At 52.3% G+C, this 17,955-nt stretch overlaps 1 protein-coding gene across 2 annotated transcripts in view; it reads left to right on the top strand.

The window, feature by feature from the left end:
- URB2 (URB2 ribosome biogenesis homolog) overlaps nt 1–6,061 on the top strand; it is a 945,224-nt gene extending 939,163 nt beyond the window's left edge. For both annotated transcript variants that reach the window (XM_069607426.1, XM_069607425.1), the window contains one exon: nt 5,769–6,061. In XM_069607426.1, the coding sequence (XP_069463527.1) occupies nt 5,769–5,966 (198 nt within the window). In that variant the 3' untranslated portion in view covers nt 5,967–6,061. The remainder of the gene's footprint in view (nt 1–5,768) is intronic.
- Nucleotides 6,062–17,955: the final 11,894 nt, after the last annotated feature.

Here is a 17,955-nt window from a genome sequence, read left to right as displayed (position 1 = left end):
CTCCATGATCACCAGGGCATCCGAGCTTTTTCAACTCTGCCCTGAGGAGAAGAAGAAGGAAGGTTTCCTTTATCAGCGGCGCGAGGCCAAGAGGAAGACGGTCCTCTCAGTGCCTCTATTGGACGTCATTTGGGATGAGGGCCTCACCCTCCTCAAGAACCCGGACACGGCCCCCCTGTGCCTCCGGGCGCAGCCTACCCCGGACTCCGTCGTCTCCGCCGAGGCCAGGAAGAAAGCGGGGGGGGTGCGGCCTCCACATCGACTTCCCCACCGGACGGTGAGGGAAAGAAATTGGACGCTATGGGACGCAGAGTCATCTCGTCGGCAGCGACGACGATTAAAGCGGCCAACGCCTTGGCTATCGTGGCCCGCTACGACAGGGAGCTCTGGTACAAACTGGCTCCCCTGCTGGACTTCCTGCCGGACGACAAGAGGACAGAGGCCCTGGAGATCCTGCAGGAAGGTGAGGTGGCTTCGGACCACGCCATTACCGTTGCGACAGACATCGCAGACACTGGGTTCCGCCAGTTGGGCAACGGCGTTTGCCTTAGGCGGCGTGGATGGCTCAAGGGTACGGACTTCCGTCAAGACGTTCGGACCAGAGTCCTGGACATGCCCTTCGATGGGAACAACCTGTTTGGGAAAACAGTGGACGATTCCCTTCAGGCCATTAAAGCGGACACTGAGACGGCCCGGGCCCTGGGAGTTCTGCAACAACGACGGACGCCCTTTCGGAGCAGCGGAGGCAAGGGCGCCTCCAAAGGTTCCAGCGGCGGTTTCTCCACCTACCGTCAAGCGGCCCGCTCGTCGTCTCAGGAGGCCTACAGAGGACGAGGCAAGTCTGGCAGACCCCGCCGTCGTCGCCAAGGAGGTCAAGGCGGCAAAGCCTCGTCGAAGCAGGACTGAACCGGCCGTGGGGTCGGGCCCCCACCGAAGCACCCCGGTGGGATGCCGGCTGGCGAGCTTCGTCAGCGTGTGGGAGTCCATCTCCACCGACCGTTGGGTGCTGGACGCCTTGGCCCGGGCCACGCGCTCGAGTTCCAGAGAAGGTGCCCGCGCATCCCCCCCGTGGCCAGGAAAGAACTTCACGTCCCTCAACTTCTCCTGGAGGTAAAAGCGATGCTCAGGAAGGGCGCCATCGAACTCGTCCCAAAGAGGCTTCGGGGCTCCGGAGTCTACTCGAGATACTTCCTCGTGAAGAAGAAGACGGGGGGATGGCGCCCCATCCTGGACCTGCGACGTCTGAACAAGTTCATCAAGGCGCAGAAGTTCCGGATGGTCACCCTCCAGCACGTCCTGGGTCAGCTGGAGGAAGGAGACTTCCTGTCGTCGTTGGATTTGGAGGATGCCTACTTCCATATTCCCATCCTAAAGGTTTGTGGTCCAAGGGCGTCATTACCAGTTCAAAGCCCTCCCCTTCGGACTACGGTCGGCACCCAGGGTATTCACCAAGTGCCTCGCACCGGTGGCGGCGCAGCTGCGCCGCGAGGGGGTTCACGTCTACCCCTACCTGGACGACTGGCTCATCCGAGCCAAGACGAGGGAGCTCGCCGTGGTTCACACGGCAAGGACCGTCCAACTTCTCACGGACCTGGGATTCTCCGTGAACTACGCCAAATCCCACCTGGTACCCGCGCAAGACGCTCTGTTTCTGGGAGCGAGGCTCAACACAGTGTCCCTTCTGGCCTCCCCGTCGGAGGAGAGGACCAGGACCATCCTGGGCAAAGTGCAGCGGATGTTGGTGGCCGACGCGGCCAAGGTGAGGTCCATCAAGTCCCTCCTCGGAATGATGTCTTCCTGCATCTACCTCATTCCCATGTGCAGGCTCCGGATGCGCCCGTTGCAGGAGTTCCTGGACGCGCGCTGGATCCAAACGACGGGCAGCTTCGAGGAAAGGATCACACTCGACGAGAGTTTCCGACGAGCGATCCGGTGGTGGGGCACCCGCGCGCATCTGACGGCGGGCTTGGACTTCCAGACCCCAGCCCACCAGGAGACAGTGACCACGGATGCCTCCCTGGAAGGGTGGGGAGCGCACACCGAAAATCTGCACGCAAGAGGCCTTTGGCTCCCGACGGAGAAATCCCTACATATCAATGTCCTGGAGCTCCGTGCAGTGTTTTGGGCCCTCAGGTCCTTCCTTCCGTCCCTCAAGGGCAAGGTGGTGAGGATCTTCACCGACAACACCACCACCATGTTTTACATCAGGAAACAGGGCGGAACCAGGTCCCCAGCACTGTCCAAGGAGGCGCAGGACCTGTGGCATTGGGCCATCGCCCAAAGGATATTTCTGGTGCCGTTTCATCTGTCAGGGATAAAAAACACCATCGCCGACTCACTCAGCAGGGAGCTGCGCTCGTGCCACGAGTGGGAGCTACGGCAGGATCTAGTGGATCGCCTCTTCCGACGGTGGGGCACACCCCAGATCGACCTGTTCGCGACGGCGACGAACTCCAAGTGCCAGAGGTTCGCCAGCAGGTTTCCCCAGGCGAGGAGCATGGGCGATGCTTTCTCGTTCCCCTGGGAGGGCCTGTTCCTCTACGCGTTCCCTCCTTTGCCACTGCTAATCCGGCTCGTCAACCAGCTCAAGAGGTCACGGTGCAGGATGATCCTCGTCGCACCTGCGTGGCCGAGGCAGATATGGTTCCCGGACCTTCTGGACTTGTCGGTGTCCCCGCCAATCAAGCTGCCGGTGGACGCGGATCTACTCTCCAGGGAAGGAGGCGCCATCCTCCACCACGACCCGAAATCGCTGAACCTGCAGGCCTGGCTCCTGCAGCGCTAGAGTTTGGAGGATACGACATACCGGCCGACTGCAGAGAGGTTCTTGCAAAGGCCAGGGCGTCCTCGACTCTTAAATGCTACGGACACAAATGGAAGAGGTTCTCTGTCTGGTGCCACGCACAGAAGATTAACCCTCTACAGATTACGGCCCCCCAAGTACTGCCGTACCTGCTGACGCTGGCCAAAGCTGGACTGGCACACGCATCCATCAAGATTCATCTTGCTGCGATCTCCCGATACACCAGAACCACGGGGCGGACGTCCTTGTGGTCTCATCGTCTGGTGAAAGAGTTCATGAAGGGACTGTTCAGATCGTTCCCGCCGGTGAAGGCTCCGGCCCCGGCGTGGGAGCTCAACGTGGTGCTGACCAAGCTCATGGGACCTCCGTTCGAGCCTCTGCACTCAGCTCCGTTGAAATTTCTGTCGTGGAAAACAGCGTTTCTTGTGGCCATCACCTCCGCACGACGAGTGGGAGAGATCCAGGCCCTTTCCTGCAAGGCCCCGTACTTGACTTTTCACGACACGAGGGTAGTGCTCAGGACGCACCCCTCTTTCATGCCCAAGGTACCGTCGGACTTCCATCTCAACGAACCCTTGGTGTTGCCTGTGTTCTTCCCGTCGCCTTCGTCGCCGGCTGAGAGGACTTTGCACTCGCTGGATGTGGCTAGAGCGCTGAAGTTCTACGTGGGCCGCACGAAGTGTTTTCGGAAGACGTCACAACTCTTTGTGAACTTTGGACCTGTCAATCAGGGGAAGGCTCTCTCGAAGGCTTCCATTTCCAGATGGCTCTCCGGCTGTATCATGTACTGTCACCGGTTGGCAAACCGACCGCTGCCTGGCCGTCAGAGCCCATTCCACCAGAGCAATCGCAGCTACCACGGCGTTCCTATCTGGTGTGCCCCTGCTGGACATATGCAGGGCTGCTACGTGGAGGTCGACGCACACCTTCACGAAATTCTACTTCGTCGACCGGGATTCCAGGGAGGAGTCCAGGGTCGGCCAAGCAGTGCTGCGCAACCTGTTCGCCTGAGGTGAGCCTGGTGAGGAGGTAAGATGCTTAATGTTGATTTTGATGTGATGCTTAATATTGAGCCTTTGCCACCTCCCGTGGTTGTGCATGTGTGTACTGCTATGTATTCTTTATTCATGAGCATGTGAATCCATGCCAGACCCCATGCTGGAGAAGGAACAAGTTACTTACCTGTAACTGTTGTTCTCCAGCATGGGTCTGGCATGGATTCACATGCGAACCCTCCTGCCTACCCCTCTGCGGCTCTTCACTTGGTCATACTGCCACTTCACGTGCTTCCAAATCTGAAGATGGCTGCCAGAGGTGGGGCTTAGGTAGAGGGCAGTCATTGGCTGTGGTCAGTATGACGCAGTGACCAGTGATTGGTTATTACTACGAAAGTCAGATCAGAAACGAAACTGATACTGTTTTTTTCTTCTTTACCGAGGATTCCCAGCCTGACGACGGGGAATATTCATGAGCATGTGAATCCATGCCAGACCCATGCTGGAGAACAACAGTTACAGGTAAGTAACTTGTTCCATCCTTGTTTCAAAACAATTTCCACTTAAGGTTCCATGTTTTCTAGCAATGCTGTAATCGATTAATAGCAATTTTGGTGTTTTTCACAGCATACTGTGAGCCACCAGAATTCCTCTTCTAATTCTGGTTGTTGGACCAAACCCCTGAGCATATTTCCAATTAATATCTGTTCTAGCAAACATTCATGTTAGACCCTTAAACCAATATCTGAAGTCTGATAATAACTTAGTTATGCCATCTGTGCTGGGTTTGGCCGGACAGTCCAGGTTTTCTCCTTCCTCTTTCTGGTACTTACACGAGGCAATCTGTAACGTGATTTGTCCCGGTTTTGCATTAAGTACAGATAAGTCTTCAAGAGCTCCTGCTTCTTTTCCTCCTCTTCTGAAGGAGAGGAAATGCAAATGCCTGGGATCTCCTATTCTCCTTCTCACACCTTACACTGTCAAAGAGTGAAATAGGCACATATCGGGTCAAAAAGAAACTTTGTCCCCAGGAGGGACATAATTGGCAGTGGCACAGCGTCCTGGTAAGAGAAATGATGGCACCATCTGACACTCTCCTAGCAGACGGGTTTCTGGCCTATTCTTTCCTGCCAGTGTCTGTGATGTAACCCTCAGTAGTGTCTCCCTTTTGTCTGTGTTGCTCTCACTCTCCCCCCTCAGTCCAGGGCGCTCACTCTCTTCTATTTTCCTCTCCATGAAGGGCATGGTGTCTCTCTCTCTCGGGCACTGGCTCTTGCTTCGGCTCTCCCTTTCTCCAGGGCTCTAATGTGCATGCGCTCTCTTTTGCACTCTCAGGGGTGTTCTCTCTCTATCTTGTCAGCCCCCGTGCTGACTGACAGTTTTAAATCCCTGTTCGTCATTTATAGCTGGGGCAAGGGGAGGCAGACCCACCACTCTTTCCTTGGAATACTCTCGCTGTAAGGGTCCTAACTGGTAATCACTGGATTTCTGATTGCGCAAGGGTTTCTGTGTGGACCAAAGGGACCCTTCTTCTTTTTCTGTGGCTGCAAGCAAGGGTTTGTGCAGCACATGGGTCTATTCCGACAAGTCTGGATGACCAGGGACTTGACCAAATCTGTGGCTGTCTATGAACTGGTTTTTAATGGAGCCCAGGTGGTGATCCTGATGTGAATCTCGCAATTTGTTCTTTATTGTCCGTGGCATCCAGTGTTTGCAGACTACCTAATGAGCGACCCACAGTTTACTAGCTGGACCATTAATAGCACATATGTCAGCAGGGTTCTACGCCAGTTTTAAATATCTGTGTAACCTGCAATCTGTTGATAAAATGGGCACCTTTGATTTGGGTAGCAAAAAAAACGGATAGCAACTTGATTTGCAGTTATTCCGTATAATAAAACATCTTGGACTTGGAATCTGTTGTCTGATTCTGTGGCTGCTACTAACATGCTTTTTCTCATTTTCTGTAGGTTACGCTGCATCCAGAAGTAAAGAAGCACCTTTCTGAAGGAATTTACCATATTTTGGACATTTGCATTGAGCGAGACGTCCGATTCCTAAATGCATCATTACAGATGGGAGTCAGAGAGCTATTGAAAGAGATATATAGCGATTACAAACACTATCACAAACTGAAAAATCTAGGGGAGAAGAAATACACTGCCTGATATTCACATGTACACTCCTATCGGTTGTTTGAATAATTCTGACGCAGTTTTTTTGTATGGTTTTGTATTAATAAACTTGCCTTTATTTTTCACCAGTCAGGGTGGTAGAGAGCCCTTTTCTCTGTTCTGTGTTTAATTCCTGGGCGCTCTTAAATGTATTTCCTGTCCCCGGAAGACTTGTGTGACTCCCATATTTCTTACCAGAAAAACATATATGTGAATCAAACATATCTTAATTTGACTTGTCATTATCATTTGACCATTCTCTTATGCTGGCTCTGGAATGTGGATATTTGGCATTTGGATGTCAAACTGTCCAACGCTGACGATCCCCAATGAGGGTGAAAGGTTAATGTGGTTGTCTGCATCCTTGAGAGCTTGGGTTGATGAAACTTTATATATATTTTCTTTATTGTGATAAAATTGTAAAAAGTCCAACCTTACACAAATACAATTAGACAATACGTATTTATTTAAGTAGTACATAACAGTTTATTAAAAGCAGTTTCTACAGTTCATCGCAAAAACATTCCCCTTCCATAAGAAAAGTACAATAAAATCACAACAATAAAGAATAAATACATTAATCTAAGATTTTAAGAATAATTGTCATCTTTCCCCATAGCTTTGTGAAATAATACATTACACCAGTGTCATTCCCCTCAAAGAATAAATGCTACACATTGGCCAAACTAACAGGAGATTCAACGGCACTGCATGCCAATAGGTAAGGTGTTATGTTAACAGCCACAGCTTTGCACTCTAGGATCAGATGTTTAGAGGTTTCCAACTTAAAATTTTCACACAGACCGCAATCACTCAAATTCCAATTTAATCCATACTGTCCTCCAACTGCTTCATGGGAAGTAATCACATTAAATGTGATCCTTAAATATTTGGTAATGATCCAATTACTTGGATTGGCAGTTAAATAACACCCAACCCTAGAGCGCCGCATGTAGTGATACAGTCCACCGATAGTGATTTAGAAACCAGGTTAGTCAAAGATTGCTTGGGTTGATGAAACTTTATATATATTTTCTTTATTGTGATAAAATTGTAAAAAGTCCAACCTTACACAAATACAATTAGACAATACGTATTTATTTAAGTAGTACATAACAGTTTATTAAAAGCAGTTTCTACAGTTCATCGCAAAAACATTCCCCTTCCATAAGAAAAGTACAATAAAATCACAACAATAAAGAATAAATACATTAATTTAAGATTTTAAGAATAATTGTCATCTTTCCCCATAGCTTTGTGAAATAATACATTACACCAGTGTCATTCCCCTCAAAGTATAAATGCTACACATTGGCCAAACTAACAGGAGATTCAACGGCACTGCATGCCAATAGGTAAGGTCTTATGTTAACAGCCACAGCTTTGCACTCTAGGATCAGATGTTTAGAGGTTTCCAACTTAAAATTTTCACACAGACCGCAATCACTCAAATTCCAATTTAATCCATACCGTCCTCCAACTGCTTCATGGGAAGTAATCACATTAAATGTGATCCTTAAATATTTGGTAATGATCCAATTACTTGGATTGGCAGTTAAATAACACCCAACCCTAGAGCGCCGCATGTAGTGATACAGTCCACCGATAGTGATTTAGAAACCAGGTTAGTCAAAGATTGCTCTTAGTCCACCTCCTGGATCATTTTTTTGTGCCCAGCTGTAATCTCAAGGGGGGGGATATACAGCTGGTTAAATGGCAAGTCTGACAACCGTTTAGTTAAGTCTTTTTGTAACCTATTGATACCCTCCCCACAACTAAGGGTAGTGGACTCCATTAGTTGCTCTTTAAGGTGGAGTAGGCAATTACTATCAGCTTGAATAACTTTCAAGTACAAATTGTATGTATTTCCCAAGCGATGAGAACAGAACTCGTCTGTGCTTCAAGAATGATGTATCAGAGTATTGGATGGTAGTTTTAATAATGTTTTCAAACATGCCTCTCAATTAAATTCAGTTTGTCCGTCTGTTTCCTGGCCTCTGATCCATATAGCATGACAGGCCTTATTTATATTTTGTGCAAGTCAAAGAGGTGCAACAAGTGATTAGACAGCATGATTATTCGCAAAGCAGATTACCCCCATGCCCACCCGTTAGTTGCTGCATTTTGACCTCATGATTACTAATTTGAGTGTCCCAACGTAACTGGGGGTCGATTGTGAGGCCCAGATCATTGTAAAATGAGACCGGTACCATTAAACAGTCTTCGAGTTTCAGGTACACCTTTTCTTCCCCTTGTCTTTATCATTGGAGAATATCATAGTTTTGATTTTCGAAATATTTATAACAAGGCGTTCAGCAGAGAATATCGCTGTAGTCTTGCTAAAGAATGCTGTAAACCACATGGGATGTAGTCGTATAACCAGATCGGCATACGTGACATCATGAAGAATATTGAAAATCATGGTTTGACAAATAAATGTGTGGGTGAGTAATGTGCCAATTTTTGTCATGAAATCTGCTTTTATTTAAACACTACTCGAAACATTTTTTACATTAAGCGTCATATATATAAAAAAGAGTCCTAGTGCTGGTGACCCGCTCTTCACCACTCTAAAGTATTGATGTAGCTACATTTGGACTTGGCGCGCGGCATCGTTCCCTTGGACAGTCCACACCTAATTAGGCATTGGGACATGATAGAGTTGAAATCAATCGGAGCATAGCTGTTCATTTAGCATGCGCAGGCGGCCAATGCCTTAGCGATAGTGGAGCACTACTACAGGGAGCTCTGGTTCAAGATAGCTCCCCTGCTAGATTTCCTGCCTGATGACAAAAGGGTGGAGGCCCTAGAAATTCTGCAGGAGCGCAAGGTGGCGTCGGATCACGCCATTACGGTGGCAACGGACATTGCCGATACCGGATTTTGCCAACTGAGCAACAGAGTTTGCCTCCGACGACTAGGATGGCTCAAGGCGACAGACTTTCGCCAGGACGTCCAGACCAGAGTGTTGGACATGCCGTTCGACGGCAACAACCTCTTTGGTAAGGCGGGGGATGAGTCTCTACAGGCCATCAAGACCGACACGGAGACTGCCCTTGCCCTTGGGGTGCTTCAGCAGCGACGGCCTTTTCGGAGCTCTGGAGGCAGACAGGGTGCCTCCAAAGGATCCAGCGGTGGCTCCTCCACCTACCGCCAGGCGGCCCGCTCCTCTTCCCAGGAGGCCTACAGAGGTCGCGGCAAGCAAGGGGGTTCCCGCCATCATCGCCAAGGAGGCCAAGGCGGCAAGGCCGCTTCCAAGCAAGACTGACCCGGCCGGGTGGTCGGGCCCCCACCGAAGTACCCCAGTGGGAGGCCGACTGACGAAGTTCGTCAGGGTGTGGGAGTCCATCTCCACCGATCGTTGGGTGTTGGACACCCTGGCCAACGGGCACTCGCTGGAATTCCTAAAGAAGTGCCCTCGCATTCCTCCCGTGGCCAGGAAGGAGAATCACGTCCCTCAACTGCTGTTGGAGGTAAAGGCGATGCTCAAGAAAGGTGCCATCGAGCTCGTCCCCAGGAGGCTTCGTGGCTCCTGGAGTATACTCAAGGTACTTCCTCGTCAGGAAGAAGACAGGCAGTTGGCGCCCCATCCTAGACCTGCGTCGGTTAAACAAATACATCAAGGCGCAGAAATTCAGGATGGTCACCCTCCAGCACGTACTGGGGCAGCTGCAGGAAGGCGACTTCCTATCGTCGCTGGAGCTGGAGGATGCTTGCTTCCACATCCCCATTCTAAAAAGGCACAGGAAGTTCCTCAGGTTCGTGGTTCAAGGACGCCACTACCAATTCAGAGCCCTACTGTTCGGATTAAAGTCGGCACCCAGGGTTTTCACCAAGTGCCTGGCACCAGTGGCGGCGCGGCTGTGCCTGCAGGGGATCCAGTCTACCCCTACCTGGATGACTGGCTAATCCGGGCAAGGTCAAAGGGACTCGCCGTCGATCATACGGCGAGGACCGTCCGGTTGCTCACGGAGCTGGGGTTCTCCATCAACTACCCCAAATCCCACCTGGTTCCGTCGCAAGTAGCACTTTTTTTGGGGGCGAAGCTCGATACAGTGGAGCAATTGGCCTCCCCTTCAGAGGAGAGGACCCAAACCATCCTGGGCAGGGTACGGCGACTGTTGGCCACGGACGTGGCCAGGGTGAGGTCCATCAAGTCCCTTCTCAGGATGATGTCCTCATGCATCTACTTTGTGCCCCTGTGCAGACTTCGGATGCGTCCACTACAGGAGTTCCTCGATGCCCGCTGGTTTCAGGCGGGGGGGCTGCTTCGAGGACAGGATCCCCCTCGACGAGGAGTTCCGTCGGGTGACCCTATGGTGGGGCACCCGGGCTCACCTCACCCCGGCGTTTCAGGAGACGGTGACTACGGACGCCTCTCTGGAGGGTTGGGGGGGCCCACACCGGGGATCTCCACGCAAGAGGCCTTTGGCTCCCGGAGGAGAGGTCTCTTCACATCAACATCTTGGAGCTCCATGCAGTGTTCTGGGCGCTCAAGTCGTTCCTCCCGTCCCTCAAGGACAAAGTGGTGAGGATCTTCACCGACAACACCACCACGATGCTCTACATACGGAAGCAGGGGGGCACCAGATCCCCAGCCCTATCCAAGGAGGCCCAGGATCTGTGGCACTTGGCCGTCGCCCAGGGGATGTTTCTGGTTCCCTCCCACCTGGCAGGAATAAAAAACACCATCGCCGACTCACTCAGGAGGGAGCTGCGCTCGTGCCACGAGTGGGAACTGCGCCAGGATCAAGTGGATCGACTCTTCCAACGATGGGGCAAACCCCAGATCGACCTGTTCGCGACGGCGACGAACTCCAAGTGCCAGAGGTTCGCCAGCAGGTTCCCACAGCCGAGGAGCATGGGCGATGCTTTCTAGTTCCCTTGGGACGACCTGTTTCTATACACGTTCCCTCCATTGCTGTTGCTGCTCTGCCTCATCAGCCAGCTCAAGAAGTCCATGTGCAGGATGATCCTCGTCGCACCGGCGTGGCCGAGGCAGGTCTGGTTCCCGGACCTTCTGGACTTGTCGACGTCCCCGCCAGTCAGGCTGCCGGCGGACGCGGATCTTCTCTCCAGAGAAGGAGGCGCCATCCTACACCACGACCCACAGTCGCTGAACTTGCAGGCCTGGCTCCTGCAGCACTAGAGTTTGGATGGTACGATATCCCGGCTGATTGCAGAGAGGTTCTTGCAAAAGCCAGGGCGTCCTCAACTCTCAAGTGTTACGGTCATAAATGGAAGAGGTTCTCTGTCTGGTGCCGTGCACAGAAGATTAACCCTCTGCGGATTACGGCCCCCCAAGTGCTGCCGTACTTACTGTCGCTGGCCAAAGCTGGACTGGCTCAGGCCTCCATAAAAATTAATCTGGCTGCCATCTCCCGATATACCAGGACTACGGGACGGGCGTCCTTGTGGTCTCATCGCCTGGTAAAGGAATTTATGAAGGGACTATTCCGATCATTCCTGCCGGTGAAGGCCCCTGCCCCGGCGTGGGAACTTAATGTGGTGCTGACCAGACGCATGGGAGCCCCATTCGAGCCTATGCATTTTGCGCCTTTGAAGTTCCTGTCATGGAAGACAGCATTCCTCGTTGCCATCACCTCCGCACGACGAGTGGGAGAGATTCAGGCCCTATCTTGCAAGCCTCCATACTTGACTTTTCATGACACAAGGGTAGTGCTTAGGACGCACCCCTCCTTCATGCCCAAGGTGCCGTCGGACTTCCACCTCAACAAGCCCTTGGTGCTGCCAGTTTTCTTCCCGTCGCTTTCGACGCCAGTCGAGAGGACTTTGCACTCGCTGGATATAGCTAGAGCGCTGAAGTTCTACGTGGACCGCACAAAGAGTTTTCGGAAGATGTCACAGATATTTGTGAACTTTGGGTCTGTGAATCAAGGGAAGGCTCTCTCGAAGTCTTTATTTCAGGATAGCTCTCTGGCTGCATCATGCATTGTCACCGGTTGGCAAACCGACAGCTGCCCGGCCGTCCAAGAGCCCCTTTGACCAGAGCGATCGCTGCTACCACGGCGTTCCTGTCTGGTGTGCCCCTGCTGGACATCTGCAGGGCTGCTACGTGGAGGTCGACGCACACCTTCACAAGATTCTACTGCGTCGATCGGGACTCCAGGGAGGAGTCCAGGGTCGGCCAAGCAGTGCTGCGCAACCTGTTCGCTTAAGGTGAGCCTGGTGAGGAGGTAAGAGATGCTTAATGTTGAGTTGTTGTATTGCTTAATGTTGAGCCTGTTGCCACCTCCCGTGGTTGTGCATGTGTATACTGCTTTGTATTCTTTTATTCATGAGCATGTGAATCCATGCCAGACCCCATGCTGGAGAAGGAACAAGTTACTTACCTGTAACTGTTGTTCTCCAGCATGGGTCTGGCATGGATTCACATACGAACCCTCCCACCTACCCCTCTGCGGCTCTTCACTTGGTCATACTGCCACTTGGCGTGCTACCAAATCTGAGGATGGCTGCCAGAGGCGGGGCTTAGGGAGAGGGTATCATTGGCTGGGGGCAGTATGACCCAGAGATCAGTGATTGGTTACTACTAAGAAAGACAGATCAGAAACGAAACTGATACTGATTTTTTTTTTTTTACCGAGGATTCCCAGCCTGACGACGGGGAATATTCATGAGCATGTGAATCTATGCCAGACCCCTGCTGGAGAACAACAGTTACAGGTAAGTAACTTGTTCCTTCCATAGATTTGAAGCGGTTGTGAGAGCAAGAGTGATTACACAAAAGTATGAAAAGGCACCTGTGATTTTTGAAGTACCAGCATTTAGAGATACCAACAACCAGAAGTAGTTGCCTTGAGGACGACCTAGTGTCAAAATACGTGTTGGCTGTGAGCAAACGCACCATTAAATAGCTTCAGAACTATGGACTTTTGCATTTTTTCTAACCAACACAGAAGTGTACTTACTGTAGAGTGGTGAAGCGCAGGTCACCAGCACTAGCACTTTCTTTTGTATAAATTGACTAGGGAGGGTTTGGGGATTACCTCCCAGTGTTGACGCTGCTGCTTACCACACAACATAAGATTAAGGTCATAGTGCACCCATCTACGGTTATACTCCCACACTTTTCCGAATCTATATAAAAAAAGAGCAATGCACATAGAAGTGCATATCAATTGCTATGTTAGGACATCTTTGTTCTATAAATGTCGTCATAGCCGAGCCAGGAAATCTGATTAGAACCTAATTGCGGAGGACACACCCTAGGAGTGGTTCCCTGGGGTTCAGTCAAGAGCTGTATTGAAATTGATAAAGACTGCATATGTACACTGTTTCCTGATGATCATTGTTATTCAATCAGATCAACAATAGTTAGCAGATTTGTCCCCTTAATAAAACCAGTCTGGTACATGGGAATGAGTTTGGCAGCGGGTAGCCCACGAGGTCAATTCCAGGAATAATACTCTAACAAAAAATTGTGCCGGCGCATCCAGCATAGCCAAGAGTCGAACATTTTTGGCCTTGTCTCACACGCCTTTCTTATGAACTGGCACAATTGGGCTTTCACGCCACATAGAAGGAATGGAGTTGGTGTAACTAATGATCTTAGAAAGAATAAAAAGTAAATTACCCCACCATTTGGGGTTTAATTTTAAAAGTGTATTGCCGACCCTGTCCAAGAGGACGCACGTTTTTTAAAGTGCAAATCATTTTGCTCAAATCTAACAGACAAATTGAAAGTCCAGCTCTCCTTTGTTAGATGTACTCCAAATGTCTATTGTCTCTAATAAACACCTCCCAAGGAAACATTAGGCAACATAAGTCAGTGCTTCACGGAGGGGCCACACCAACTGCCAAAACAATCTTTGGTTGTTTGTCAATACCGCACAGGTCAAGGTTTGCCATGTCTCTAGTTTTTGGTTACACGAATAGGGTTTCAGGCAAGTATAACATTTTTTCCTAGATGTTATGTGGTTGTTGACATTATTTGAAATATGGCAAAGATTTCTACAAAGGGATCTTTTGGACTCACAAATCTGTCGAAATGGTGCTTGTGCTGCTTAACGTCCCTCCCTACTAATATGGCGATCAACTGCAGGAGCTAGGAGTTGATCAAGTATCTCTGTTATGGTTTTTGGATTAAGAGCCGAGATAACATTATTCATCAGCAGGGTTAAAATGGGCCACATGCTCAACCGAATCCATAAATATAGGAATCATAAGTATACTGTACTTTCCCCAGGGTTATCCTCAGTAATAATACAGCTCCATGGATCCAACGCTGAGAGAAACTGATTTTCAAGAGTCAAATTCAAGGGATTCCAAGAAATTAAGTTCTTGCCTGCATTATTTTCAGTATGGCCTGACCTATCATAAGTAGCAGCAGGAGGCTCAAAAGCCCACTGAACTAACAAGGGTAAGTGATTGCTCACTGCCCTGGGGTCCAGGTCCCCATTCAGCAGGGAATTGGAACAACAAATATAATCACTGGTGGAGGCAGCCTTCCCGGATAGTCTAGTGAAGTTCCCATGGTAATCATGCGGGCACCTACCATGGAGCATACAAAGATCAATGACACCCATCACCCTTCAGCCTTGCCCAGTCAAGGCCTTGACGGTCTGTATTGAGCTGCACATTAGTGGGTACAATTAGACAATACACAAATCACGATACAAGTCAACTTCATAATGAATGCTAACTAGCCAACAAACAACACAAACCATGATACTTTTGAAACGGAATACATAAAAAATCTAAACGAGGCCACCAGGGTGCGCACAGGCGATGGCAGCCTGAGTGCTGTGCCCCTGCTAGGCTGGGCCGTTAAGGGACCTCTGCCCCCCCAAGGAGAACAGACAATGCGACCTGAGGGTGATGGCACGGGACATCACTGGACGAAAGTGTGATGTGCGGGACCCCTGAAAACAGGAGAACAGGATGCCTCCGGGCTCGAGTGCGGGAGAGGAGGAGCTCCTGTGGAGGACTTGGCGCCAAAGGCGTGGTCCAGCAGCTGTGTGGGAGAGGTTGTGGCACACAGGGACCACGGAGATCCAGCCAGAAGACGGCTTGCCAAGACCTGAGCACCTCCATGGCCACCCCCCTGTCAAAGGCTCGGAAAGGAAAATGGTAGTGGAGGTGGTGGACCTGGGCCCTAGCCAGTGCGACCTGGCGGTAGGACCTGGTGAGCCCACCAGGACAGTGTTCGGCGCGTAGCAAATCGCGCCTGGGGGAGACTCCCCCACCACCCCCAACAGAATCGAGTGATCCTTTGGATCCAGCGATGAAGGCGAGGGGGAACTCTCGATTCTGTAGCAGAGCCCCAGCAAAACGTGCTGAGGATCCGGAGCGGGTGAGCTCCTGAGGTACAGGTGCGCCGGAGAGCAAGAGCGTGCTGGCTGGGAAGTGGCAGCCACAACGTTGCAGAGGTGAGGGGACCGGGCAAACCCCCCCCCCCCCCCCCCAGGGAACAGGGAAGATGGCCGGGATACCCCCAGAGGACCCAGTCGGGAGGAGACGGGGCCCATACAGAAGAGAGGGAGAGAAGCGCGGCAGAGGGGGATGCTGAAGGGGGGAGGCCTGCTATATCCCTTGGCAGGCAGAGAGGGGCACTCCCTGAGTATAACACCGGCTGGGGACAGGAGGGGGCCCTCACAGGCGGGTCCAGTGGCAGTCGCCCTCCCTAATTAACACCTTGCCATCCGACATGGTGGTGCACATTGAGGCCCCCCCATCTCCCGCAAAAGACATCCACCCCCACCCCAGGCAACCACTGAACAGAGGGCCAGGCCTTGAAGCCCCATGCCACGCACAATAAATCCTGGTTGAGAGGGACCCTCTGAGCCAAGACAGCCCCCAGTGTAACAGGCGGAGGGAGGCAAATCGCTGGAGGTAACCCACCACATAAGCGGGGCAACAAGGTGGCAGAGAGACGGAGAGAGGGGCAACGTAACCCACAATATCTGTACTGAGGCAGTAGGACTCAAGCTATCTGGGGAGCGGGGAAGGAAACGTTGAGGGCGGCGTTCCGAGACTGGTCCGACCGTTGGGTGCTGGACGCCTTGGCCCGGGCCACGCGCTCGAGTTCCAGAGAAGGTGCCCGCGCATCCCCCCCGTGGCCAGGAAAGAACTTCACGTCCCTCAACTTCTCCTGGAGGTAAAAGCGATGCTCAGGAAGGGCGCCATCGAACTCGTCCCAAAGAGGCTTCGGGGCTCCGGAGTCTACTCGAGATACTTCCTCGTGAAGAAGAAGACGGGGGGATGGCGCCCCATCCTGGACCTGCGACGTCTGAACAAGTTCATCAAGGCGCAGAAGTTCCGGATGGTCACCCTCCAGCACGTCCTGGGTCAGCTGGAGGAAGGAGACTTCCTGTCGTCGTTGGATTTGGAGGATGCCTACTTCCATATTCCCATCCTAAAGGTTTGTGGTCCAAGGGCGTCATTACCAGTTCAAAGCCCTCCCCTTCGGACTACGGTCGGCACCCAGGGTATTCACCAAGTGCCTCGCACCGGTGGCGGCGCAGCTGCGCCGCGAGGGGGTTCACGTCTACCCCTACCTGGACGACTGGCTCATCCGAGCCAAGACGAGGGAGCTCGCCGTGGTTCACACGGCAAGGACCGTCCAACTTCTCACGGACCTGGGATTCTCCGTGAACTACGCCAAATCCCACCTGGTACCCGCGCAAGACGCTCTGTTTCTGGGAGCGAGGCTCAACACAGTGTCCCTTCTGGCCTCCCCGTCGGAGGAGAGGACCAGGACCATCCTGGGCAAAGTGCAGCGGATGTTGGTGGCCGACGCGGCCAAGGTGAGGTCCATCAAGTCCCTCCTCGGAATGATGTCTTCCTGCATCTACCTCATTCCCATGTGCAGGCTCCGGATGCGCCCGTTGCAGGAGTTCCTGGACGCGCGCTGGATCCAAACGACGGGCAGCTTCGAGGAAAGGATCACACTCGACGAGAGTTTCCGACGAGCGATCCGGTGGTGGGGCACCCGCGCGCATCTGACGGCGGGCTTGGACTTCCAGACCCCAGCCCACCAGGAGACAGTGACCACGGATGCCTCCCTGGAAGGGTGGGGAGCGCACACCGAAAATCTGCACGCAAGAGGCCTTTGGCTCCCGACGGAGAAATCCCTACATATCAATGTCCTGGAGCTCCGTGCAGTGTTTTGGGCCCTCAGGTCCTTCCTTCCGTCCCTCAAGGGCAAGGTGGTGAGGATCTTCACCGACAACACCACCACCATGTTTTACATCAGGAAACAGGGCGGAACCAGGTCCCCAGCACTGTCCAAGGAGGCGCAGGACCTGTGGCATTGGGCCATCGCCCAAAGGATATTTCTGGTGCCGTTTCATCTGTCAGGGATAAAAAACACCATCGCCGACTCACTCAGCAGGGAGCTGCGCTCGTGCCACGAGTGGGAGCTACGGCAGGATCTAGTGGATCGCCTCTTCCGACGGTGGGGCACACCCCAGATCGACCTGTTCGCGACGGCGACGAACTCCAAGTGCCAGAGGTTCGCCAGCAGGTTTCCCCAGGCGAGGAGCATGGGCGATGCTTTCTCGTTCCCCTGGGAGGGCCTGTTCCTCTACGCGTTCCCTCCTTTGCCACTGCTAATCCGGCTCGTCAACCAGCTCAAGAGGTCACGGTGCAGGATGATCCTCGTCGCACCTGCGTGGCCGAGGCAGATATGGTTCCCGGACCTTCTGGACTTGTCGGTGTCCCCGCCAATCAAGCTGCCGGTGGACGCGGATCTACTCTCCAGGGAAGGAGGCGCCATCCTCCACCACGACCCGAAATCGCTGAACCTGCAGGCCTGGCTCCTGCAGCGCTAGAGTTTGGAGGATACGACATACCGGCCGACTGCAGAGAGGTTCTTGCAAAGGCCAGGGCGTCCTCGACTCTTAAATGCTACGGACACAAATGGAAGAGGTTCTCTGTCTGGTGCCACGCACAGAAGATTAACCCTCTACAGATTACGGCCCCCCAAGTACTGCCGTACCTGCTGACGCTGGCCAAAGCT

The sequence above is a fragment of the Ambystoma mexicanum genome, chromosome 4q (genome assembly GCF_040938575.1).
Source record: "Ambystoma mexicanum isolate Mex_15411 chromosome 4q, UKY_AmexF1_1, whole genome shotgun sequence".
Taxonomy (NCBI): domain Eukaryota; kingdom Metazoa; phylum Chordata; class Amphibia; order Caudata; family Ambystomatidae; genus Ambystoma; species Ambystoma mexicanum.
The sequence above is the reverse complement of the archived record's forward strand: the minus strand, read 5'-3'. Positions and strand labels throughout refer to the sequence as shown.